Genomic DNA, 27,554 nt, shown 5'->3' with positions numbered 1-27,554 from the left:
GTCACAGGATCTCTATGCATTAGAACATGTATGGTGTCACTATTAATACTTCTTACAGACGAACATAATGATACTGTTGTTTCTTTCAGCTTTGAAAACATTTCTCTGACTCTGACCACATTAAGTTAATCTATAATGAAAACTATTGTAAAGCTGTAAATTTATCAACACACAATAAATGTAAAAATTAATCTTTTTTTCGGTTTTAACCTCACAAACAAAAGTTTTGTAATAGCATGCATTCTTTTCAAACATATTTAAATCTTGTTCTAGAATATAATCAAGATTCTAGATTATATGTGTGGAAACTAACTACAGATATTTGAAGTCTAAAAACCAACAAATTTGTATATGACAAACAAAACATCACAAAATGACAGTACACAGAGTTACCACCAGAGGCGCTGGTATATAAGGTTCTTCGCTGTAAACGTGCTCAGTACTGAGAACTAAATACTTGTTTCTAAATGGGTTTGACTCTCCACTGAAGACGTGTACTAAACTTTTGTTTGAACAAGCGATGTTTACATAATTTATTAAGCATTTTCAAGCCCATATAAGCAGAGAAACAAAGAAACACATAATACAACTAATCCACAGACAATTTGTACTTTGTCTGTGTACAGTGGAAAATGTTTAAAAAAATCTTTATTAAAACATTATAAGCTGAAGACCCAGAGGTCCTGTATCATTTATATGAATTATGGAACAACTTTCAATACGTGTTCTGTACAAAGATTATAAAAATGTTTCACAATAAGACAAAGTATGTTTATCAAAATAGGGATATAAAACCATATGTGCATACATACAAGTATAAAGGAAAAATAAATATTTTTATGAGCACGTCTTAAAGACACAAGGATGACACTTTACAGAAATAAAACTGGAATTATTATTTTCTCCTTCATCCCTTGCTTTCTGCAAAGCTGCTGAAGTATATTACAATCTTGAAACAAGCAGATGTCATTACTAAAAGCAAAATATGTAACTAATTAAAGGAACACTTACTTTTAATATTTCATCATCAATCCCAAATCATAGCGAATAGTATTCACAATACAGCAGACTGAATATACACGTTGAAATTATATTTTTTAAAAGTTTACTTTAAACAGCACGAATAAATACGAAATTATTCATAAAAGTCACAAATATGTCATAAATTTCTTCGTAGTTTTAACATTTCTATTGCACACAGTAAACCTAAATATAAATTTTCAATGGAATATATAGTGTAAATACGTAGGAATTTGAAAGTCATACTGCAATTTTGATGCTTCACATTTTACTTGCAATTTATAACACACTACACAATTTAGTGTTAGTTGTGTTATGCTGCGTATGTGCGCATATTCATATGTGAGACACACATGGGTAAAAATCTAGTTTGGTTTCATATCTATATGTTATAGCTCATATTAAACATAGATTGTAAAAGAATTACAATAATTCACCTGTCCTACAAATTACAAGGAAATGTCTTTCATGTCAAATGAATAATCCTATTTAGATAGCGTTCCAACAGAATCCAAACAGAAAACAAGTAACTTTGTAAATGACAAACGAGAAGCTGAGAATAGGGAAAACTGGAGAGCTCTTTTTGGGCAGAACAATGGACCTGTCGTCAGACAGAACACTAAATAATAATAATAATAAACATGATCATGATGATGATTATTAATTATGGTTCACATTCATAAAAAACCCTCCATAGTTATCTGCATTACCCCAACTTAAAATATTTTCTTTTCTGTCAACAATACTGACTTAAGCGACTTTTAGCTGAAAAGTGTTGTTCAACATCATAACATAAACCAACAAATACATTAAATTAACATACGATGACATTTTCTCACTCAGAAAACATGCTTATTACCGGTGTTTGTTCCGTACACTTAGAGATTTTGCGAAACGATCAATAATATTTACAATTTCAAATTAATAAAATACTGTAGTCGCAAAGTTAATGTATCCAACACTGAAAAGAAAGTAACATTTCTACAACCGTTTACTTTCCAGTGTATTCAGTCAACATATTTTACATCGACATTTACAGTTTTTTACTTTATCTAATTTTCTTAACTACAGAGTGAAAAGAAATACATTTTCTAAGCTAAACAATCAAAGGCCGAAGGTTTCCGACGATGGCGCATGATAATACGGGGAACTGTTCTTTTCTTATTTAATCCATCATCTAAATTGTTAAATAATAAAACTAGGAGTTGGCTTCTGCTTCTGTTTTCAGTTAAAAAAAGGGGGCACACTTTTTACCTAAAGACAGAAGCATAACATAGCTTCTGAAGTTTTATTAATTTATATGATGGACAAAGTCCAAAAGAAGAATTTTATATATCAAACATATTCCTTGTAATAGCATGTTCCGAAGTTGATAATTTTTAGTACTAAAAATCTGTGACAGTAACTTCATCTTTCAGTCAGTATAAGAATAGCAGCAAATGCAGGTTTTACTTACTAAAACGCAAAACATTTTATTTATCTATACAGAAATATGGTAAATGCCCTCCCTTACCTTTTAGCTGAAGCACCTCCTTTCTCGAGATGGTTACGAGCGCATGGAAATGTCAGATTAAACCTATAATTTAACAGTTTTAATATATTAACTCTTTGAATTATTAACAACATTTTTAGTACACGTAGCCTTAACTTGAATAAAGTAGCGTGGCATAAAAAATAGCGCTCTAACAAAATAGAAAACAATCATTAGATCCTTGTATTAGCAAATGTTATCCTATCACGTAAACTCTATTCCGAAGAGTTTACTGCAAAGAGTATGACAGCCGACGGAGTGAAGCGGCACTGGTACAGAAAGCAAATCACAGTTCAGTTACTGTTTCACTCAGAAGTTGCGTACTTCCGTAACATTAACCGTACGCTGCTACAGGCAGCCAAGTCTGACAAGTAGCATTTTAACCTGTTAACTGGCAAGGTAATTTATATAAATATTCTTCTACATGTAATAAACATTGCTGTTATACACATTACCAAGATTTCAGGATAATACAGTGCGCCCACAAAGTTTTGAAAAATTGTGGCGCGCAAACAAATTGAGCAGATTACAGTGAAACTCTGGAAGATGGTGCTCCACCTCATTGCTGTCTGCAGGTACGTGCATACCTAGACAGGACATTTCCAGAAAGATGGATCGGCAGAGACGGTCCAATGCCTTGGCCTCCACGTTCACCAGACATAATACCACTGGATATTTTCCTGTGGGATTATGTCAAGAGCGATGTGTTCGGAACACCAGTTAATGGACTTGATGACCTGAAGACCCGTATCAGGAATGCGATCTCGGCTATTCCAGCGGACATGCTCCACAGAACGTGGCAAGAGCTCGAATATCGTCCGGACGTTCTCCGTGCTACCAAGGTAGCCTACATCGAGGTCTACTGAGGTCAGTAAAAAACTTCCAGAGGTTCACTGTAATCTGCCACAAACCGCATGTGGCTAGCTCAATTTGTTTGCGCGCCACAATTTTTCAAAATCCCGAAGGGACTTTGTGGACACACTGTACAATTAAACAAGTATATTAACACTGATATAGTATAAAAAATTCAGCCTCCTTATCTGAAAACATCACAGTAGTGAATAAAACAAACCTTTTCATACCCTAACAAAGAAAATTGTGGGTACAAGCAAAATACACAGTATTTACACAGCAAGATTTTCTCCTCGTGTAATAAATTCTATAATAATGCAATTCATACGTAACAACAGAATGAAATGGTCCCATCACCAAATTAAACCGCCACATTACAAACTGAGATTTCCAGTAGTCACAAATGTTAACACTTCAAGCTGGTGAACCAACTACTTGTTCACTTCATGTCGCAACAACCGAAAATTTTACGTACTAAACTGGGACAAGCAACCAACTGTCTAATCCCCGCGCTCGGAATAAGAGCTCTTCTGTAAGTAGACGAGAGTATTTGACAGACGAGGAAGAATACGAAAACCGTTTCTCACAACTTACATCATTTCACACTTCATTCATAAACAATAACACTTAGGCCTATTAATATTAATAGCCTCCCAGTTTTTTGACAGAAAGCAAAGGTATGTTTGACTCATACATAAGAAATTTTAGAGTCACACGAAGGATTTCTTAAATGTAAAATACACCACTTTCATGCAAAATTAAGTGTAAATATGTACACAGTTCCTACATTATTCAACAAGTGAGTAGAAGAATGAAGTTACATCCTGCATCATGAGCATATAACATTTTACAAAACCTTTCATCTTCAGCCAGTCAGAGAGAGAGAAGTAACTGATTTTGTATTATTTACATTTTTGCCATAAAATGTATCAATCTTACTCATTTTCTATTACTTTTCTTTAGTAAAGTTTGTCCCACTATACGCCATGTAGGCGTTTGGGGTGAGAGGAGGTATAGCTCCTCTCTTCCTTGACCTCGGCACTAGATGGGTGTGAGTGGTCAGCATCACGCCCCGGCCGGCTTTACCCCAGGGAAAGGACCCCGGTTCCCATTGGAGAGGAGGCTGGGTGGGCCCCAGAGCCGGTCTGGACGCAGAGGCTAGAGGAAAAATCCTCTGCCCCCGTCGGGGATCGAACCCCGGTCGTCCAGCCCGTAGCTAGTCACTGTACTGGCTGAGCTATCCCGGCTCATGTTACTTTTCTTTAGGTTCTACAAAAACCACAAAATTGAATTTCATAATGTTCATGTTCAACCACTGTTTTTGTGATGTGTGATGAGTTCACATTTTGTCCAAAATGTGTTCCTTTCTACTAAGCACCCATAAAAGTTTATTTAATTTTGCACTCCACATTCTCTTCCATCACATCGTACATTAAACTACAATATTACATACAATTAAATTTCAAAATTTGAATGTGACGGAACAATTTTTATTTTTAAATGTTATTTAATTAATACAATGAAAATATTTTGTTAAACTGAGTAAAAAATGTGCCAAAGAACTCAATTTGCAATTGTTAAGGTCAAAATCTTATTTTCAGAACAAAAATAAATTTATTTATTTATTACATACATACACACGCGCGCACACACACAAACAGAATGCCCCAAAAGATGGACACACAAAGTTAGTATTCCACATAACAAAACACATAAATATATACGCATGGGTTGAAAATAAAATAAAACAGTTCAAGGATCTCACGTGTTAACGCACTATTACTTCCAACAGGAAACAATTAGACGATGTTGGTTTTTGTAACTTTTAAACTTTTAACAAAGGGAAACAAACTACTCCAGTTAAAGTTATGCACAAAGCATCTCTTGGCTTAGCACATAAACAGACTCCTGGTAGTGATACAAAACAAGAGGAAGTTTAAATGATACCTCAGTCTCCAGGCACAAGCTTACGTCCCACGCGAAACCGTGAAATAAAATGGCAAGATAAAACAATACACAAATTCAAAAAAAATTGAATTTTGTTTTTACATATCTTTAAGCAAAATTCAATGTTCTTTCTGTGTTCTCATGCCTACACACAGAACAGCTGCTCGCAGGTTCAATGCAAAATATTCTCATAAACAAATCTTTGAAAAACAAGACATTCTTCATACACTGAGCTTTTTCATACCGTTGTACCACACACATACATTCATAAAGTCACACACAGAACAAAGCTCAAATGAATTATAAAACTTTGAAAGAATATAAATAAACCAATGCAAATGACAAAAATCATATTCCGTAAATGTGATTTGAATTTAAAGTACAGTGGAATCATAACTTCAATTCCATATTTTCTCATTAACATCAAATTTATACGGTTTCAACCAAATGATGATGGTGTTACGTTTATCCCATTCAAGGTTTAATTTAGTTTTCAAATGCACTGTCCCGAAGAGAACGTCAAATGAAAGTTTTTCTGTGATAGAAATGAGTTGAACAGTTGCGCTTTAACCCTTTCATATTCGGGGCTGTACAAACATCTGGAAAACCAAGTTCTGGTCTCAAGTCAAATTTAGTCCAATAAATTCCATGAATGTTAAAAAAGTCAAACTGGCCTAGAAAGAAGACGATTCTAACATTCTGAAAATCATGCTCCTGTTTAATATCAGAATGAGATTCACAGTTTTTAAACAAATAGTAATCATAAAAAAGTTGGTGTCATGTAAAAATATGTGAATCTCAGACGACTGACGGCATCAATCACAGTAGCATGTTCCTCTGGGTCTTCAAAATGATCAGTTTCCTCCATCTTCAGACGATTCATCTGCTTAACGTACTACTTAATAAAAACCAATAGCACAGGGCTAGTCTAAATGATGTTCCCGATTTGAAAGACATGCAACTCACGTTTAATGAAAGTCAGATGCACAAAATTGGTACCGATGGAAAGAGAAACTCTCCAAGTTTTGTTTCAGTGCATCACGGGTGTTCAATGTGAACCCCCTTGGTAACTCGGCACACATCCAGCCTGTAGTCGAGTTCCTCCCAGACACGTTGCAGCATATCATGATCGATTGCTGCAATGGCTGCTGTGATACGTGCTCGCAGATCAAGCAAGGTCTGTGGTAAGGGTGGCACGAATACTCTATCTTTGACGAACCCCCACAGAAAAAAATCACAGGGCGTCAGATCCGGTGAACGTGGAAATCCAGGACACAAAAGGCTCCCCTGTCTTCGATGGCAGCCATTTTCTCTCATATCGTCCCTGGCGGCGAACAGTGTTACTACACGCCCGAGAAGTATACCAACATAAACTTGGAGAGTTTCTCTTTCCATCAGTACCAATTTTGTGCATCTGAATTTCATTAAACGTCAGAAACATGTGTTTTAAATTGGGAACATAATTTAGACTAGCCCTGTATAGTATAATCTGCAGAGGTACAGATCACAGAGGAACAAGATAATACTTATTTACACTTTTGTTTCGCTTGCACAAAACAATTCCGTGTGATACAAACACAGAGAGAAATTAGTGTACACATTATACATTGGGTAAGCAAAATTCTACCATACAAGAAACTAAATATATATAAAAGTATAGATACAGTTCCTCCAATTTCAAATTCTCTCTTCCTTACACATTCCTCTCTCAAATTTTGGTATTCTGCCCAGCTTATTTTAATTTATACTAAATCAATCTCTTACGTTGTACAAGTCAGTCGATAACATGTAAACATGCGTACTATAAACCAGTGGTATTCAACCTGGGGTACGCGTAACCCGGGGGTACGTGAAATTTAAAAAAATATATATTATTTTATGATAAACACTTAATAATCAGTAATGTAATTCATTTAATTTATTTTATATGTAGATTATATACTATGTATAACTTGAATTATACACCAACAACTTTGGGGGTACAAAGTTGAAGAGAAATTATATCTGGGGGTACGCAAACAAAAAAGGTTGAATACCACTGCTATAAACAAGTAAGCCACTTAAACATTATTTTATTTATGCATAAGATCTTAACCTGTAATGTAGACTGAGATTCACATTCTGTTATAGAGTTACCAACCATTTGGTATCGTTCACTTCTCTCATATAGAAAGTGAAATTACCTGAAATAATTATTTTTTAATATTCTTCCTATCTGTTAATACCAGCCCTCAGACACGACCACACAGCACGTGCGCAATGGAGTCATGCTTACCTTCACAAGCATGAAAATACATTAGTTATGAAGATGTGCACTTTTTCAAACCAAACTGACTTACTGACCTATGAAAGTTCTAAGTCTTCTTTCTGACTATCATATTTACTCAATCATAACACACTGCCCCCTCCCCAGAAAAATTATTAATTCTTAAAATCAATTTCAATGAGCACATGGTCAGTGCCATACACTGTAACCATGCCACACTAAAACCCAAACCGAATAGCCAACCTAACATAATGAAAAACTAAAACTAACCTAATTTAATGAAAAGTGAACATAAATATGGGTTTGAGTTTTAATTTTACTTCATCCTTCAAAGACCATGCAGAACTATGAAACATTACCAACCAAATAAATTATTTTATGTTGCTTCTTCAGTTGCATTACATTAGGTTGACACTCAAGTGAGGCGGTAGGATGGATTTTGCCAAAATGCTGCATGCACAGTGACTGGTTAACTGTAATTGGTCAGATGGGCCATATTGTTATTTAATTACAGATACGTGAAATTAACATCCGAGTCTGTTTCACTTAAAATACTACCTGGAACGATGAATGTTGACTCTACTTGCTTAATCATTAGACATCTCATACTACATAACCTTTTCAGAACCTTTTTTCATTACCTATATTTTATTTATTTTCAAGCATGTTATAATAATAATAATCTGTGGCGTAACAGCCCTCTGAGAGCCAAAGCCGACTAGCTGGCTGCTGGCCTCACGTTCACATGCCTAAGCAGTGGTGAACGATCATCCAACCAGATATAGGGTGACGTGTGGTCAGCATGACAAACCCCCAGCCATCGCTAGTTTTCATGACCGGATTACGCTACCCATTGTAGCTCCCCAATTTCCTCACGATGCTGGGTTGGCACCGGTCCCATACACCGGTCGAAAGCTCATGAGAAAATTTCTTCTCCCCCGAGACTCGAACCAGAGCGCATTCCGTATCGCCGGTCCGAAGCATGATGCCTCAGACCGCGCGGCTATGGCGAGGGACCAAGCATGTTATACATGAGTAAATATGGTATATACATCCATGTTTAACTGTTCTCTTTTTCCAAATATCTGCTCCAAAGAAAACCAAGTTCATTTGAAGTTAAAACTTTCTTGAAGAACTGAAACATCAGTATTTGAAGGTGGCATAACCATGCTGTCTTTATGCTCTGTTCTGTTAGCAGTATTAAAGTTCTGGTTTAAACTTGTTCAGTGTGATAAGTCATGAATAACCAGTGACGGGTCTCCTTTAAATTCATTCATTAATCAGCACTGTTAGAAAAAGATGAAAGCGGGAAAATTGTTGGGATGAGATGTTACATACTGCAAAACACTTGTCCATTACTAAGAGTTAAAATTCCAAACTGTTTTGTTTCCAAATCAAAAATTATTTTAAGAAAAGAATTTGTATAAAAATTTAATGACATAAACGTGCAGGTTCTGAAACCAATGATTTGGACATCCTTCATGATTTCAAAGACATACTATTTGTGTCACGTGGTTTAGTCAACCTGCATGCCCATAGGACAAGTAACGGAGCAAGAGAGAACATGGCCACTGCTGTTGATAAACGTCCAGTTCCTTGTTTAGCGCTAGTTCAGAAAATATGTTTGTCGAGCATTTAATTTTATTAAAAAATTTGAGAGTCCAAATTTTCATTCAGCAAGGTCATTTTGAGTGATAACTTAACTGTTAGATTTTGTTTCATAAAAGTGATTTTATTCAAGTCCCCCCACCCCCCCACCCCCCAAACACTGAAAATTCAAGAATCTCAAATAGCTTTCCTTATATGGGATTCATAAATGACCTGAAGGTTTATCTTTGTACATTTTAAATGCTCTGGAATTATCATTATTTTCACTGTCACTCCTAATATGTATGCTCAATACAAAAATAAGTCTGCACTCTGCAACAATTAAGACTTTTCTACCAATTTCCAAAGAATCTCTGGAGTTAAGATTAACACCATACAAGTTTAATTTGTCGACTTCCGGCTGGCACTAATCTATCTCTATCTCCCCTAATATCAATATTTACATCACAGTTTAACCCAGGAATCTTCCTACGAGTCACTAAACTGGAGCAGAGTTGACATAATGGGCCCCAAAATGGTTGTTTGACTGAAATTTCTCAACATTATGTTAACTGTCCATACTATCAACATACAATCACCCACCAAGACCAAGGCGTCTTTCTTACAGAGATTGAACTAAGGCCCTCTCTCTACTCATCAACAACCACTGTTCAAAATTTAGTTTATATGTGAGTTGGTAACCCTAGTTTGTAAACTTAAAAACTTTAAAAGGTAGCATAAAACACTTAAACAATATATTTTATGCCATTCTGTATTATATTTATTAAATCATGACAATATATCACTCTGGATCTTCACAAACGAATTGATATAGAACACACACCATAAAGTTGTTCAGCTTGACTAAGAAACAAATAATTTTAAATGTGAATCAATGACTTATTAGGCTAAAATTTGTCTGCTGTTTCTTGATGTGATTCAAGCAACGTTTGACAGCTTCACAACTTTCGGTTTTTTCCTTATGTCCAAATTGAAAGTTCTATGTAACAGAATCACCTTTTCCTTTCCATGTCAATAAACCCTACAGTCAGTTTGCTGTGCAAAAATATTGGCAGTACCTGGCAGTCATATGCTGCTTCCATAACCACAACCTCCTGCACTCGTTACTTACCGTTCTCCTGTGGTACAAATATCTCTACCTGATCTGATGTGGCTCCAGCATCCCGCTTCTCCCGCATGGCCCTACGTCTTTCTTCCATCATCTTCCTACGACCTTCTTCTCGAGCCTTGCGAGCTGCCTCACTGCTTGTAGAACTCTTGGCTGGAGCTGCAGAACTACGTTTTGTTCCACCTGAAACTCTTCGTTTGGGTATCCCATCTACCACATCCTTGACTCGAACCTTAGCCTGCACACACCACATTGAAACAAAAATATTCCTGAACATTTCAGTCATATCCGCAGAAGAAGCAATGTGCGCATGTGAATAACCTATACTTTAGCCTAGTCCAGTAACTTCAGAGCAAACAGCTATTTCACACATGAACCAAAAACGTCAGCTATCTGTATTACAAATAACGTTCATTAAATACTTTATATTTTGGTCAATCATGGGTGTCAAAAAATTATTGTATGTGACATGGTATCATTTCAAGTAAAACAAACAAAAACCCAGAAAGTGGTATTTTTAACTAGCAACAAGCTAATAATTCTCGAGTCTTCGTGACAAATATTGTCATCATCTGTTGAACCATTACTGTATAGAATATTACAACGGTAACACAGAACTGTTCTGGTTTTATTCTGAACATTCTACTATTTTCAGCTTTAATACACATTACCAATATATTGAAGATTTGTCTTCTGGGTTGTTGCGCTGTGTAGTCTGGTCGATGTTAACCAACGTTTCAGAGGTCATACTGCCTCCGTCATCAGGGCGATGAATATGCCAATAGGGCGTGTGGGGCTAGGTTTATAGGTGCCGGAATGTGAATGGAGTAGCCTGCCCCGAGCCAATGGGAGCAGGCGTGGGAGTGGATCCTATTGGCATATTCATCGCCCTGATCACGGAGGCAGTATGACCTCTGAAACGTTGGTTAACATCGATCAGACTACACAGCGCAACAACCCATAAGACAGAAATCTTCATACTCACCGCTGTGAAAACCTCAAATCTTACACACTTCATATCGACAAAGTCACAACTGCATCTGGGACTAACAAAGTGTAGGGATTATTTTTGGACATGAATATCATCACAAGTGTGTGCATGAATCTTGAACTACACCAACTGATGGGCATGCACAATCTGAAGCAGAATGGTATTAAGTTTATAAAAATTAAAAGCACCAAAATAGAATAAACAAAATTTCAACCACTATGCATGTAACTACATATAAAAGTCATCAATTTAATTGTGAAATGTGTCAAATTCTGCACAACTATACAATTAATACAAAACATAACCAAAAAGTACAGACCTCAGCATGCATAACAAAGAACAGTGGTCCTATTTATTATTACGCTTTATACAGTGAAATATCATTACAATGAACTCCGATGACTTTCAATACGTGGTACAGCTGAAAAATTAAGTTCTAAAATAGCAAATGTTGATACATTTAAAAATTAAGTCTATTTTAAGAGTGTTTTATGTACAGTCAATGTAATGATGTCACACACACAAAAAATGTTTAGTTGTAATGAGAACACTACTTTATTACTTTCTGCTGGACGAACCAAATGGAACATTTTGTTCAATGGAATTTAATAAAACAAATTACTATGTGGGTAAACAGAGAACCACATTAGAATAAAAAATAATTTTGAAAAACAATATTTTATAACATAAGTGTTAACTGTAACAATATTTCACTGTACTTCCAAAACTACAGGATGCAAATTAAAAGGCAGAATTATAGCTAGAATAAGTGAAAGCTAGTAGTTCCAAACAAAAAAGTGTAAGCATGCTGACACAGATATTAAATCAGGGATGGCCACAATAAAGCTTAAAAATCATGTCTCTCTGTGAGTAAATCCTGAGATTGAACCATAACATGTGCACAATGAAATAATCACTTTTCATGATTCACTTTAAATGTTTATACTTTTGATGTTTACAAATCAGAAAACAACTTTATACCTTAGGCACTGATAATTACTTTTTTGCAACCCAATGCACTCAAAGAATGTTGTTTTGATAACACGCTTTGTATAAAAGACATAGAGAGAATGAAGAAATACAATATGAATTTTATAGATGAATGGTTCTATGAAGAATGAAGTGGTATGAACACGTGAAACGAATGGGAGAAGGGCGGATAGCACGACAAATGTTGGATATAACAGTGACTGGCACAAGACCAAGGGGAAGACCACGAAGAAGGTGGGAGGAGCAGATAAAACGAGGAGTGAAGGAGAGAGGTGCCCAGTGGCAGAAGGCGGAAGAGGAGGAGGGACAGGAAGAGATGGCGGGCCTTTACCGAGTGGACCCGGCCCCAGGCTGGAAACAACGATGGACGATGATGATGAGATGAATGGTTCTCCAATTCAGTATGACAAAATCTTTATTATACAGCAGCATGTTTCATTCAAATATACCTTTCAAAAAATACCACAACACTATTTGTGTTATATTTTCAGCTGATCTGAACCGCAATCACTACTTCTATGCCCCCATCTTAATCCCTTTAGTGCCTTAAATCACAGTGGTAACTATATGTACTACTTGCTTTAGAATTTGAATAATGCTTCACTTTACCAACAGAGTTTATTTGTGGGCTTCAAACAACTCTCAGGCCAAAGGGCAATTATTTCCCACTAAGCAATGACCAGCTTTGAAATTTATAACCACTGTGTTAACTTTGAGGTAATGACAAAATTTTTAAACATTATTAGGAACTTCATGTTGCAATATGTCACATGTTTACCATAGAAAAATGATTATGATATAAAATATGTGAATCACTGGGTTCTACACATATACTTGAGAAAGAATTATACAACCATATCTACAAACAGAAATAAAGTGACAGCAGGTATAAATAAAAATCAAAAATAAGGGCAACACATTATATTATTTTTAAATTATAGTAGGCATTTAAAATTAAATTCTGATTCAGAGCCTTCACATCTTTTATTTAAAGAAAGCAAAAAATGAAAATACTACGAGACAATTCTGAATTATCCTTCATATTTGGTTGTCTCCTAACTGGCCATCCCTTCGTTAAACAGTAGTAACAGAAGCAACATACCAAAGTGTCGAAGGAAGCATAGCAAAGCTTACCAGGCCCCTAGTCCAGGAGTTTAGGGCACCAGGGAAAACAACAGTGAGAGCCAATTAGCAGATTGGAAATGAGGCATAAACAAAGAACTGCATGACAAAACTGAAAAACTGTTAAGTGTAGGGACACATAATGCGCATTAGACGAGACTTTCAGAAATTCAACATTATTTACCTACTGGAAATTATATTATTGACCCATCAAATAATTAATGGAATGATAAAACTATTGTTCACAGTTAATCCTTTACTGCATCTAACATAGAAGAACATGTAACAAAATATAAGAATCTTGCACACTAACATACTAAAACATTGCAGCAATGTAATTTCAGGTGATTAGATGTGTGAAAACGAAGTTAATGTCCAATAACCCAACTGCCCATTTCACTGTACGTATTTATACTCTGGGGGTCCGCGGTGGCCGCGCGGTCTGAGGCGTGGGCCTTGTGCCGCTTGGTCGCTGGGACAGTGGGTTCGAATCCCACTCAAGCCATGGATGTTTGTCCGCGTTTTTCTGTGTTGTGCTGTCCTGTGTACAGGTAGAGGCCTTGCGACGGGCCGATCCCTCGTCCAAGGAGTCCTACCGAAAGTCTATAGATCAAGCCAACTAAAAAGTTGGGACCCGCAGTGCTCAGGCACTTGAAGAACGGGTCCCAAAATATACGGATTAAACAACATGGATAACACTGAACCCCGAGGGCTAATTGAGGGTGCAAATATAATGGTCAGGGGTCACTCACAAATCAACCTGTGAAGCAAAGCAGAGTCTCCAAAAACAATGGACATTAACTTCTCTCACACACAGCTGGTTATTTGAGAATACTTCGCTGCATTCAGTCAGTGTGAAAACTTCAATTCACAGGTAATAAAATACTGTATGGAGATGATATGACATTAAATTAAATAGTCTCAAGTTCACCATGACAGAGTAAATTCAAATGGTATGGCAAAGGAAAAATTAGTTGCAACAAGCAGGACATAAATATTCCAAACAAATGCACCAATAAGGAAACAAGCCAGTATTGAATACTGTTGTTAGTCATTTATCAGTGTCTCATAATAGAAATAATTTAATATTAATTCCAAGGAAAATGTTTGGGAGAAAGACGATCTCTGGAAACAATCTTAATTAGTGACACCCAATGACACACATCACACTTTATAAAAGAATACTAAAAGGAGAATTTTACTGCAATAACAAAGGCAGATACAAAATTATTAACAAGAAGCAGTGTATGTCATTATGTGAGATCATAAAATAAGAAGAAACATTACAGTTTATTTTTTTTAATTGAGAGAAATTAAGAATTAATTCACCTAAAATGCCAGGCCAGTTATCAACAGCTTAGTACAAAGCCTTTCTATGTGCAAGACCCCTACGTATTTATGTTTCGTTTCCAGAAAATTTAAAACTGAAAAACAGGAAATTTCTGGTAATGTGAGGAATGATTACAAAACAATGGGAATAACTTTCTAAGAATGTGTCAAAAAATTTTAGATTACAAACTGTTTGAAACAAAGAACGTCATGTAGATCATCTTAATGTCGTTACGAAATACCAAAATACTAATACATGTTTTTAAATATATGATTTTAACATGTTTGCTCTAACAAAAAAATGACTGCTTTTTAACTCAGATAATATTTAACAATTCCAGTAAAATAAAAACAAATAAAAAACTGAAGGCTACTACTTACCTCCACCCAATCAGCTGCTCTTAGAGCTGTGATCTCTTCAAACAGTTTGTTCACATGTTCAACTTGGAGCATAACCATATCCCAGAATCCTGCCAAATCTTCACTGGTTGTTGGGAACGGCTCTTCTGAACTCTGTGCCTGTCGGAATCAACACACAGCAAAGTCAAAACCCTAACCCAAATAGTGTTTCGGCACCGGACTGAAAACGATGGGCTTGGTTAGTGTTAAGTTCCAACAACAAATAATCCCAAATGCACCTCTCACAAAAACACTCATTATATCATCCTGCACTTGTTGCTTCACACATTCAGGGTAAAAACAATAATGTTATCAGCAGCCCCATTTCTGCTGCTGGACGGGATCCACAATATTATTCTGGCTCTAATTTGTTACGTTATTTTCCACCACAACTATGGCTTGACACCAGACACCAGGGCTGAGTGGTTAGCACTCTTGTTCTGTATGTGTGAAGTCTCTGATTCAAATCTTGGCTTGGGTATTACTTGTCTTTACTGAGGTTCTGGTGGCTTTTGCTAATCCATACAAGAAAATGGTGGCTGTAGTACCTTCAATTAGACAGACATCTTTGCCCACTCATTATTCATCAATTACACTATCAGTTGACATTACAAAGCCTGACCTACTGAGAACATTTAGTTTCCTTTCTTTGTTTTACCGACAAATGACAAGATTTAAGAAGAATAAAAACAAAATGGAATGTTTTCAAGAAACAGTTAACAGAAGAATAGTTACTATGGAAAGTCATTGATCACAGAAAAAACTACTTCTGGAAGCTTTCCCTCCCCACTTAATGGTACCTGCACCTTGTCGTGGTGGTGGGGCTTGAGTGCCTCAGTGACCCCAAGAGCTACTGGTAGGGCCTCCCTAGCCAGATTGGTCGATTGGGAGAGGTCAGACTAAGACAGGTACCCTGGTCCTCCAGGTTGGGGGTTGGTTGCAAGGCTAACAACCTTGCACCGTAAAAAGGAAGATGTTTCGAAACCTCAATCAAAGCCTCGGACAGAGGACCGAATGGAAGAGGAGAATTGAGGAGGCCATGGACTGAATACGGACCGAAGAGCCATAGAAGAAGAAGCAACTTTCCCTACATACCAGACTTCAAACCACCACCACCACCATCAAAGAATGATGCTTTGTTATTGAATGAATGTGTAAATATAGTCTGTTCCCATAACAACTGGCCAGGATCACAGGACAGCGAGTGCTCCAGATACACAGGTCTGTCAGTGCTGCTAGAAACAGAAACTCACAATGTTCTTGTGGCACAGCCCTTCAAACTGCTGCAGCTTCTGTCGTATCAGCAACTTAGCTTGCCCAGAGGCGGCTCGTAACTTTCCTAAGGCCTCTTCAGGCAGTGACCCTCCACTTGTCAAGTCAGCTTCTGTAGTTTCCACGAGCCCATTCAGTCGATCTATCTCTTGCTTCAGCAACTAGGAACCCAAGAATAATAGACAGTTTAAAAACTATTCAAAGTAAAAAGATCAATGACATCATCAGACAATAAAATATAATTATAGCCAACCATGTAAACTGGAATTTAATAAATCAGGCTGAATCTTGCCTCTATACAACCTAAGGAATTAATCTTAAGGGTTGTCCAATGGAACAAACACATTCCAAACTTATGTTCCCCTCACTCATTTTTCAATATTCTTACATCATCTGCACATACATCCTTGCAACACACACAGACAAAAACTTAAAATTATTATAATGAGAATTTATGTACGCTGTGCTCAGTCCTGCTTCACTGATTTCATAATATGTGTAATTTACATTTGGTAGAGGCCTTGCAACGGGCTGATCCCTCGTCCAAGGAGTCCTACCGAATGTCTACAGATCGAGCCAACGAAAAAGTTGGGACCCGCAGTACTCAGGCACTTGAAGAACGGGTCGTTCCCAGTATCTCAGTACATTTGGAAAAAGGAAACACTATTTGTATACAGAACAGGAGAAGATACTTCAACATATGAAACCTCTGACAGAACCAAGATCTTACCTTTAAGAAATAATGTCCATCCTTCTGTATTTGAGAAACTGTGTCACCACCATCTTCTGATCGTTCAGATGGTTGATTAGAAACTGACTGAGTCTGCTCAATGGGTAGAACTACATCTGGAGCCGCAGGCTGAAGATCTGTTAAGCTTTCTGTCAGGCTCTCTACTGAGACTTGTTGCTGAATTGGTATAATCCTTGCTGAAGATCTAGCACAGGACAAAAAACGTAACATAACACAGATTTCCAAAAGCACAACACACATTTCTCATATTACTCTTCCTGCCCAAAACAAGAGTAAGTAACAATGTCATTTTGAGACGGGTACACCGCACAGAGATCACCTTATTTCATTCTTCATACAATTCATATACATTTTCTACGACTATGTGTATGACAGAACCGAAAAAATTTCCAATACGCTAATGTTACAACACTGATTCACACACAGTTGAAACAGCATGAATGTTGCTTACATGCAACAGCTATATTCAAGCCTGTTAATAAGCTATCTACCTGTCGCAAAATGCCACTGCTAATTTATGGGACACAATGCAACTTGTATATTAATCTCAGAACAAACATAGATGTGTAAATGAGAGTGCAAATTATAAGAACTTATTATGTAACGAGTACGTCTATGAAGAGGCCTGATGTTTCATATCGTTTTCTGTATCTTAAAAATGCAACATATTTTGATTCATGCTGGCTGAAATGATAGGAATTCAACCTCCTTAAAAACATTGACAGACGAATGTTATAAACGTTTTCTTTGTAATACATAATGTGTTTCTTCAATGCAATTAAAAATGATTAATATCAAGGTAAAATATACTAAGAGAGAGACAATATCAACAGTCTTTTGTACATAAATAAAGAGAACTTTAAGAGAAAAAGAAATGTACTGAAAGCATATCTAAGAAGTAAGTTTCTTTACTCCACATTTCAGTCAAGTGAGTAGTGGTATTCACCAAGCCATAAAATGTTTAAACATTATAAATGACAAGACTTGATAGATGCAATCTGTAATGGAATCCAAAGTTCTCATATGCATACTTTGCACCTTGGTATCCTGAATGCTCCTAGATTTTCAAAATTGCTTTGACCACTAAAAACATTAATTTATGTTTCAAATATAAATTCTTGTCTTTCTGCTCTAGTTTAATTTATCATAAACTGACTGTTCACAACAGCACACACAGTGTGCCAAAAAATAAGTAATGAGACTGACATAAAATAACAATATGCAGTACGACCACTGTTTCGTAACAGGCCGCTATAGACGCAATGCGGCATGACCATGGCAGTGCTGCTAACAGTAACCAATTGGGATTACACTGTTTCATTTGGACGTGCTTTGTGCATCGTGTATTACAGCAGTCAGAAACTGCACAACGGAATGTTTCAACAGCAAGTTTTGTGTAAAGCACCAATGAAACACTATGAACAGCTTTGGGGATGAGGCTGCGTCCCCAGCACAAATATTTCGATGGTTTAAACGTTTTCAAGACAGCAGAAAGGATGTAGATGAATACTGCAGTGGACAACCGAAAACTACCTCCAACACTGAATTAGTGGACAAAATGTGCAATTTACTCGCAAGAAACTGCCGATTGACACAGCATGATGGCATGCAAACTTAATGTGAATAAGGAATTGCTAAGGTCCAATATAGTGCTCTAATGGCCTTACATTTCTGTCTTACCGTTTAGATACGTCTGCTCTGGTTTCTTCAATAGCTGGTGTTCCACCATCATGTTCATTCAGTTTCTTAGTTGCAGGCCCCAAAGATAACTGTGCACGAAACTCTGGACGCAAATGCCTCAACACTGGCAGTGTAGGACTACTGTTATGGCAGTAGCCATTATGTGGAGTATGGCTTTCACATGGACCCTAACAGCATAATAAACATCTCTTAAAAGTATGTAAATTATGCAGCTTTAAAAACAGTTAAATCTAAGAAAAATTATTTTGCATTAGTAGTAATCAAAATTAGAGATGTAATTGATTGGCAAGTGTTTAAGACCTTTTCTATCAGTTAAAAAAAGTTGTAAAATCTGTCTAAATTATTCTAGTAATTAAAATAATACAAACTGTCCATGCCTTCTTTTCCACAACATAAGCATATCTCAAAAAGGGCATTGAAAAAGCATTAAATATCATGAAAGAGATTCTTTCCTGGTCCTCAGATCAGATGACAAACACTAACTGTGACATGAACAAAACCCACACAATTATCTATGAGTCAATATCTCAAACATGCCAAAGTTCGATCTGCTCTAATATGAACACGGCATTCACTTCATCACTGCAAATATAACCCATGAACTCTTAAAATATCTTCTGGTAAGTGATGGTCAACACCACAAACACACATCAAAAGAACAAAAAACTTAAAATTAATAACTTAAAAATGAACCTCTAAAAGAAAATATATTATAAAGTTATGCAATCAGGACAGAAACTTTACCTGGACTTCATCAGAAGGTTTATGGCGTGTTCTTCTAAAGAAACCTTGAGCCAATGCCCCAGGACCATACAAACGCTCCACCCTCTGCTGAATGAAAGACTTGCTTGCCCACACAGTAGTTTCTGAATTTGAGGCATTAGTTTTAGCTGCAAATGTAACAGAAGATCCCTCATTGTCAGACGAGTCACATGCAGCCAACTCAGAGTGAATGTTTCTTACATAGCTCGTTCTTTTTGATCCATCCACAAGTTCCTTCAGTTGAGGTGAATCTGAATAACCCTGAGCTGTATATGTTGAAGCAGATTCCACTGAACTACCAGAGACAAATGCTGTACGCACATAGCTTTTTGTCTGAGATGTGAATTCCACAACTCGTACAGTTCCAGGGGATCGTTTCTGAGGGGATGTTGTTGCGGGTGTACTGAGGGAATCCTTTGAAGAAGTTTTTGGAGAATCTGGAGAATGTTTCAAAGGAGATGACAGACTGGAACTGTCTCTAGGTGAAGAAGTCACACAGGAACCTGAAACAATCTTTGGTGATTCTGGTGAACATCTGATAGGAGAGAAAGCTCCAAAACCATCTCTAGGCACTGACGTTACAGAAGAGTTCTTCAGAGGCGAAGAAAAGTCTGTCGCGTCTCTTGATTTTGTTGATTGTATAACTGAAGATTCATAGTGTGTTGAAGAAAATGAAGAGTCTGTTGTTAACATCGAAGACATTAAATTTTGTGCAGATTTTTGTATATTAGATGTAAAGCCAGAAAAAAACTCCTCTTTAGTGGAACTACTGTAACTATCCACACACTGAGAACTGTCTAAAGGTCTACGATTACATTCAGTTTCAGTGATATCTACTTTTCCTGATACACCATTCACTGTATGATGACCAGTTGTCACAAAATTCGCATCATCCCCCATCGTCCTTTGTAATTCGGAGCTCTCAATTTTATTCTTATCCTTATAATTTATCACACCTACTTGATTTCCACTGCTTATATTTCCATTTCCAAATATGACTGCTTCTATAACATTTGATCCTGATTTTGTGGGTGATAATGAGGACACTCTGTCAACATCTGCACTACTCAAACCACCTACTTTTGCAGGTGGTGCAACCAGAAAATTCCCACAGTCTGATCTGTAAGTTGGGGTAAAATGTTTTTCAAACTGATCAGCTCCTTGTCGCAAGGGACTCGCATCTCGACTTTTTATGATGCCCAGACGTCCTGGGCTATGATCTCGTGAACGAAATCCTTCGCGCAGCTTACTATCATATGTTGTAATGCCACTATAGCCACTTACTGAGCAAGCCAAACCTAAATAGGAAGGTTTCTTTCCTGTAAAACCACCACCATTTAATAAATTTTCTCCAGTCTTCACTGAATTGGCCCCATTGACTACCACCACACTGGGAACATCGTTAGTTTTACTCAAGCCGGCATGTCTTCCATTGTTTTGAAGTACCGAACTTTTTGGTGACTGACTTCCTAAGTCTGCGCTACCAGAGGATTCAAAGAGACGAGCAGTCCGCTTAACATACTCAGGTGTTGAAGCCCCTCCAGGAGATATGGTAGCTATACAATCAGGATCAGGAGTTTTTGTTGACAACTGTAAACTTCTTAGTGTACAGGCAGACACTGTACTCAAATCCACACAATCTGAAAAGTAAATACATTTACATAGTTTAGACTTTCAGGTATTGCACTTTATGTACAAATGAAGTTCCTTGATATACATACAAATCTTGAAAGATCAGTTGCTATTCCTAAATTATTCCTGCTTCAAGATTAAAATTACTGTTTAATGTCAGAGAAAGTAACCCACAGTCTCCCAGGCATTTAAATCCAAAGCACTATATACAGGTTGTCCAAGAAGTCACCATACCCTTACTAATTATCATGGGAAAAGTGATTGCACGCCACTATTGAGATGCGAAAAGCTGCGGAACAGGTTTTCACCACCACGAAGACACAAATGCTTCAGCGCATGTCATAGAATCTGGTCATTTCGAACATGAAGGTGCACATACAGATACACTTGAAGTGCAGTGACATTCACTGCATGGTAAGTTAAGTAGGTGTACAGTGACTTCTTAGTCATTCTGTATAATACTTATTTTAATGTTAAACACAAAAGTAACAGTTTCACAACTCCACTGTTTCCTTCTGCTGTTTGCAAGAAAAGAAAACTTGTAGTGATAGCAGGTCAACAATAATACCCAATAAAATTATGTTATAACCATTTTCCCAAAAACACAACAAAAAAAGCTGCCTCTGTAGTATGAACTACATAACCCACGAGAGGCAAGCGCAAAGCAAAAATTACTCGACAGTACCTTGTGAACTGCAATAGCAACACCACCATAAAAATTATTAATGAACTGAGCTTAAATTAAGCATATTACAGCCCTATAACTATTATTAGCTTTATCAGCAATGATGTCTACAGCCAGAGCACACCAAACGAAAAACAGCTGTAAACAATAAAGCATGAATGCCGAAAATGCAGTAATGATTCCAGACACTGCAATGAACGTAACAAGCTCCTAAAGCTTTAACCCACTTCTTTAACTTGCAAATGCTGTTCAGAGTTTTAAAGAGAACTTTACATATTTCTTTCATGAACTACCACATATGGAAAGATCACAAATGCCAATTCATAACCTAAAAGAAAACAACCAGCTACGTAATAAAAATACAGGAAGGAATGATAGAAGAGGATGGATTAAGAGTTACGGTATGTAATGAATTTTCTTTTTCTGTAACAATCATACCTTAGACGTAAATGTTCTTCTCCACATCTAAACTCACAATGCAACATTTTGTCCAAGGAGTGTTGTCTTCTTAAGTATCAAGCAAAATACTGTTTCTTCAACGTTTTTTAAAACCCTCGCTTATAATACAAGTAATACTAAATTATTATATTCTACACTTCATCACTAACTGAAACAGAATGGAATCTATTTATTCTAAAAATACCTGATACAAAAAATTAACAAATTTTCAGTTCATCTCCAATATTTTTGAAGACATAATACTTACATTTTTTTATAATTTAAGAACATTCTCATTTTATTATTCTCTAAAAATTCTGGTATGACACATAAAAATCCATACAAACTCTTTTAACTTGTATCGGAAAATGTAAACAATTTATGAGTTCTTGTAAAATATGGTACAACCACCATACCGCGCTGCCTTCGGAAAGTACCTGAAGCATCACTAGCTGTGACATCAACATCAAGTGAGCAGCTGCCAATGGATTCGTCAGAGGCCATGCTGGAATTATGATGATGATGATGATGGCCAGACAGCTGGATGCGCAGTGTGTGAGGCCGCGATGTAGCCGCCACTTTAGCCTTCACCTTAGCGGCAGCAGTGCCACTGCTCACCTGACGATAGCTGCTGCAAACACCAGCTCCATCTCACACACGCTTTCAACTTGGCAAGATGAACATAATGCATAATAAACATGCATGTACCTCATGCATACAATCACTATACGGTGCCTTCTTCAGCCATTAAAGCAATATCTTTGTCTAGATCATGCCTTTAACATGTGCAGTAGTATATACATATGCTTCCATGCACAATACATAGTGAATTCTAACACATCTTTGTATCATAACCAGTAAACCAGGTAAGTTCCATTTCACCAAATGTCTGACTATTTATGAGCACATTTAATGACAATGAGAATAAAAGGAAATGCCCACTCCTGTGAAATTCAAACTTTAACCTAATCAATGAAGATAAATTCTCCATTTTTACTTACCACAGAAGAAAGCTGACAACTAATAAGCAATTACATGTCAAATGGCATATTTCCTTGTTAACTGATCCATTTCCCATTATTTAATCTTGATCACAATTTTCAATCAATCACATAAACCAAATACCGCACAGTAATTTGATATAACCAAACACACAACCTTCTAGAAAAGTAACAAGAACACTAAATTTGGAAAGCACAACAGAGAGAATGATGAAAACATTCTTAAAAAAATACAGCCATGTCAGATACTATATGTACAGTTGCAGTAGGTTTGTCCTTAGGGCAGGGTGAGCGGGGCATCTATCGCAGGCCTTACGCTTTGGAAAGCCCTGCTCATCAATGTTATGATGCATGAAATACTTCATGCACAGTGGCACCTTAAGCATTCGAGAAGTAAAAATATAACATTGAGCATATTAAAGTATAGTCTATAGCCTGGTCCCAGCAATATTAAACTTACAAGTTGCTAGTTTTTTTCTTTCCTTTTTAACTGATTTATTTCTTTAAGTACTAAGACACTTTAAGAAGGGGCACTACATAGACTGCTTCACCCCAGGCAATATACCCTTCTTGGAACATTTCCGAGTTTCACAGATTACTTCCAAGTGGCACCAGCACCAATGGTGACTGAAAATATCACTCACTGATTCAACCAGATGGCAAATCATTTTTCAGATGTGCAAGGTGATCCTATTACTGAAGGTCCCCAGTCACTACCTATGCACCATCATCAAATGAAGGTACATATCTAGCTCAATAAATCTGGAGACCTTGCAGGCTAAATACCATCACATCAAGTTGTGCACAAATGCCAACGGACGCAATTTTCAATACCTTAAGTGATAGGATACCATCTGACAAGGACTGAGGGATGTATCTACAACATTTGATCACCATCATCCATTGCTGAAAGTATTGGGCCTTTGGCAAGAAGGTCACTCCAAACCAAAGAAGTAAAAGTTAATTATGAAAACTTCACAATTTAAACTGCAGAAACATAGACCTTCTATATAACCTACCTTTAACATTAACTTCAAATTCATAAACTGAAACTTCTTAAATTAATTATGAGAATCGTGACTTGTCACACCAACATGTCAAAAAACACATGGAGTAAACGAAAAACGCTGAACTACAAAATTATAACGTAACCATGAAATTCTATTACACAAGAGAGAAATAGCTTCAACAAATACTAGCATTAATTTATGCTTAAGCAGCATATCTCTTTGCAAGAAATCAAGATTATGTTAGTTCACAAAACATCATTTCCATTTGCACAGCCTATCTATTATAAAATAAACTATTATCATTGTATTGCGGTCCTCATAAATAATCTTATGAATATACAGGGAAGTGAACATTTAAAATGAGCTTTGACTATAGGCTAGCTTACTTACAAGTAACAATAACATATTCAACTTGTGATGAAAAACAAGACATTTATCACAACAGCTTTTCACACACTCTCCCAATGAAATCCCTGCATATGCATAACCACATAAAAATATCTACAAATGAATAAAAATACTGATCCATTTGCTCAGACTTAAATATTACACCTCAAAATCAAATATAAAACACCTGTTACCTACAACCAGGGCTGAGGAGTCGGTACTAAAATCTCCGACTCCGGCTTTAACTCCTTCATAAAATCTAGAAGTTCGTGACGATGGTGAGTTATTTGAATAAAAAATTCCTTGGATATTTTCCATTGTCTAGTAAAACAATTAAATAGAAAAAGGATGCTTCGGAGATTGGTATCTATCTCCGTCTTCAGGTACCTACTCTGTTGGGCCCAACAGATAGAGCTAATCCCTATATCCTTCATAAAAGCTCAATATGTATTAATAAGGGTAAACCCACTAAAATGGTAAATGACACCATAAGAGATTTCATTACAACCACGTGAATCATCAGCCTACTTTTCAGACTTATAACCTATATTTAAATATACGACTAATTTGAGTTGTAGACAGTTTGTATTCTTACGGTACCGAAGTCAAAGGTAAAAAGCATTATTCCCACACCTTTTGACTCTCCCTAAGCGTAAGGCCGCCGGAGGCTCACACGGTATAGAAATTGTTCTTAAGATTTTATATCGAGGTCGGAGCCGGAGTCGGTACAGTTTTATCGACTCCGACTACACCTAAAATTGCTTCCGACTCCACAGCCCTGGTCGTGTCTGTGACATGACCTTCATTTGTACGCGACCTCAACGATACGTGAATATGTTCACCAAGATATACGCATGTTTCTTCAGAATTAAGTGTGGGAAAGATTCGTTTTCTAATGACCTTGAACTTTAATGACATTGAGAGATACGACACCTAAAGATAACTATCCCATAATTTCAAACGTTAAAACGATGTAAATATAAATACAACGCAATGGAAAAGTCCCAAACATAACCTAAAACATCTCACCATAAACCTAATCTAACCTAACCCAACCCAACCTAGGCGAATCTAACATAAGTAAAGTGGCATCATCTTTTTGAATGTTATTCCAATGACTTTGGAATGAATTTAATCTATAAATGGCTTGAAACTAACATGAGTATGGTCACGCACTTCAGTAGCGTTAAGTAGATATGAGCGTCAGAAAATATGTTCTTGATTTGATTTTAAGGGCCTATATTTCTCAAACCCTTGGACTAATCTCGTCGTGATCTTCATGACCTATTCATGCCCTCAATCTGGCATGAATATGGTCTCCCAGGCTTCATTAGATCGGCAGATATATGCGTTTGAAAAACTGACCTTGAGAATTTTAAAAGCTTCTATTCGGAAAACCCACGGTCTAATATCGTCGTCACTATGACAAGACACTGACATGTGAGTGACCTCTGACCGACATGAATATGGTCACTCTGATACCTTCAGATCGGCAGATATATACGTTTGAAAAAATGGCTGCCGAACAACCGTGAAAATTTCAAAGGCCTCCATTCGGAAAACCCACGGACTGATATTGTCGTGACCTTGTCATGACACTGACCTGTCTCTGACCTCAAACTGACACGAATCATCTCACTCAGATACCTACTGATCGACAGATATAGGCGTTTGAAAATTGTACTTCAAATGACCTTGAGAATTTTAAAAGCTTCTATTCGGGAAACCCCAGGGCTGATATTGTCGTGACTATGACATGACGTTGACATGTGAGTGACCTCTAACCAACATGAATATGGTCACTCAGATACCTGTAGATCGGCAGATATATGCGTTTCAAAAAATGACTAACGAATGAACTTGAAAATCACTGCAATAAATATATCATAATAAAAACTTCTATCAGTCTGTTTAAAAAAAATTCAAGAATATCTGTTAGCAAGAGCTCATGACAGAAACAATATCAGTTATGAAAATAACACAGCTACAAGCATATTTCACAGATAAGGGAAAATAATTATAAGTTTCCAGTAAACAAACTTCAGTTTGTACACTGGTGGAGTTGGGATAACTATAATTATCAAGTAAATGTTATGAACAGTTCCTTAAACACATTAAAAAGTGCTTCTGCCAAATGTACATTAATGTTCAACCAAAAATAACATGTACTGTTGTAAAAATTAATAATACAAATAACTATATGTCCACTCAGAATAAATCCATAAACCAATCTGAACCACTTGTACAAAAACAGCAGAACCTACTGTCTACAGGTTGGCAGACACCTTGTGCCTTATTTTTCTGTTAGGGCACCTCTTCAACAAGACATAAAATAAAACTGCAAAATTCTAGTGCTTTTTAACATTATAAAATGTAGGTATCAGGTGTTCCAGAATCAGCAAAGTCAACATTACAATTAAGAATTTTTAAGTCAGTTTACCAACACAAAAATGTCAACATTTCTCAAACTGTATGAAAGATGAAGAGTAGCAACACACTTCAAAAATGGATGTAAAAATGTTAAATGTTTATTTACTTCACCAATTCAATGTTATCTTTTCCCATTGTTTTGACACCTTACTATGAAGAGGGGTACAGTCCTAGCAAAAAGTGCCCTACTTTGAAAGTTTTCTCTCCCACAATCCCCTCCTTCCCTTACCACTCCCTGCATCAACAAACTACCACCTCAATTAGGGCACTTCCTCACTGAAACCAAAACAATGTTCTTTATCATATTTCGGGACATCAGAAA

At 36.6% G+C, this 27,554-nt stretch overlaps 1 protein-coding gene across 1 annotated transcript in view; it reads right to left on the bottom strand.

Moving 5' to 3' along the window:
• Positions 1 to 503: 503 nt before the first annotated feature.
• Positions 504 to 27,554, bottom strand: part of LOC110837116 (disks large-associated protein 2) — a 45,413-nt gene continuing 18,362 nt past the window's right edge. The window contains exons 6-12 of the mRNA XM_087351618.1: positions 22,842 to 23,035; positions 19,632 to 21,289; positions 18,867 to 19,054; positions 17,166 to 17,370; positions 16,417 to 16,596; positions 15,146 to 15,283; positions 504 to 10,570 (exon numbers count right to left, since the gene is read on the bottom strand). Coding sequence (XP_087207744.1) covers positions 10,328 to 10,570; positions 15,146 to 15,283; positions 16,417 to 16,596; positions 17,166 to 17,370; positions 18,867 to 19,054; positions 19,632 to 21,289; positions 22,842 to 23,035 — 2,806 coding nt within the window. The 3' untranslated portion in view covers positions 504 to 10,327. The remainder of the gene's footprint in view (positions 10,571 to 15,145; positions 15,284 to 16,416; positions 16,597 to 17,165; positions 17,371 to 18,866; positions 19,055 to 19,631; positions 21,290 to 22,841; positions 23,036 to 27,554) is intronic.

This window comes from Zootermopsis nevadensis, unplaced genomic scaffold (assembly GCF_977971745.1).
Source record: "Zootermopsis nevadensis isolate Lab colony 2312 unplaced genomic scaffold, Znev_1.0 Znev_ptg000019l, whole genome shotgun sequence".
In the NCBI taxonomy this organism is placed as follows: domain Eukaryota; kingdom Metazoa; phylum Arthropoda; class Insecta; order Blattodea; family Termopsidae; genus Zootermopsis; species Zootermopsis nevadensis.
Note: the sequence above shows the minus strand (reverse complement) of the source record. Positions and strands in the feature narration are given on the sequence as shown.